General features: G+C 41.8%; 1 protein-coding gene across 1 annotated transcript; it reads right to left on the reverse strand.

Moving 5' to 3' along the window:
- LOC126934812 (olfactory receptor 8B3-like) lies at nucleotides 1–933 on the reverse strand. The gene has a single exon (XM_050755633.1). The coding sequence runs from the start codon at nucleotides 931–933 to the stop codon at nucleotides 1–3; it is 933 nt and encodes a 310-aa protein (XP_050611590.1).

A 933-nucleotide genomic window follows, 5' to 3' on the forward strand; every position in this document is an offset into this window, starting at 1 on the left:
TCAAAACTTTCTCCTACTAAGGGTTTTTCTCAAAGCAAGTTGAACGTCTTTGTTCCTTAAGCTATAAATTAAGGGGTTCATTAAAGGAACTGTATTGGTATAAAAGACCGAAGAGATTTTTCCCTCATCCATTGACCCAGCAGAAGATGGTTTGAAATACACGAATGCACCTGATCCAAAGAACAGAGAAACAGCAATTATGTGGGAACTGCAAGTGCTGAAGGCTTTAGACTTGCCCTCAGTGGAGGTGATTTGAAGGATGCTGGAAAAAATAAAGCCATAAGAGATAAAGATGGTGACAGTGGGCACAATGATGTTGATGCCCACCACAGTGAAAACCACCAGCTCATTAATGGAGGTGCTGGTGCAGGAGAGCTGGAGCAGAGGGAGGATATCACAGAAGTAGTGACTGATAATGTTTGCCTCACAGAAGGTCAGTCTCAGCATGCATCCAGTGTGAGCCGTAGCCCCAGAAAAGGACAGGAAATAGGAACCAAACATAAGGCTGGAGCACACTGTAGGAGACATGGCAATGTTATATAGAAGTGGGTTACAGATGGCCACATAGCGATCATAGGCCACTGATGTCAGCACATAACATTCAGAAATGGCAAAGAAACAGAAAAAGAAAAGTTGGGTCATGCACCCCTTGTAGGAGATAACATTCTTCTCTGACATGAAGTTCATTAGCATTTTGGGTGTAAACACAGAAGAATAACAAAGATCTATGAAGGACAAGTTAAAGAGAAAAAAGTACATGGGGGTGTGAAGGTGTGAATTCAGCCCAATTAGAGTTACCAAGCCCAAATTTCCTATCAGAGTGATCACATACATTATTAGAAATAGTAAAAACAGGGAAATTTGGAGATCTGGCTGGTCTGTTAAGCCCACCAAAATGAATTCAGTCACCAAAGAGCCATTTCCAGGATTCAT

This window comes from Macaca thibetana, chromosome 14 (assembly GCF_024542745.1).
Source record: "Macaca thibetana thibetana isolate TM-01 chromosome 14, ASM2454274v1, whole genome shotgun sequence".
Taxonomy (NCBI): domain Eukaryota; kingdom Metazoa; phylum Chordata; class Mammalia; order Primates; family Cercopithecidae; genus Macaca; species Macaca thibetana.

Bases quoted from the DNA above. Each gene is read 5' to 3' on its own strand.
- LOC126934812 (XM_050755633.1), bottom strand. From the start codon at position 933: ATGAATCCTGGAAATGGCTCTTTGGTGACTGAATTCATTTTGGTGGGC.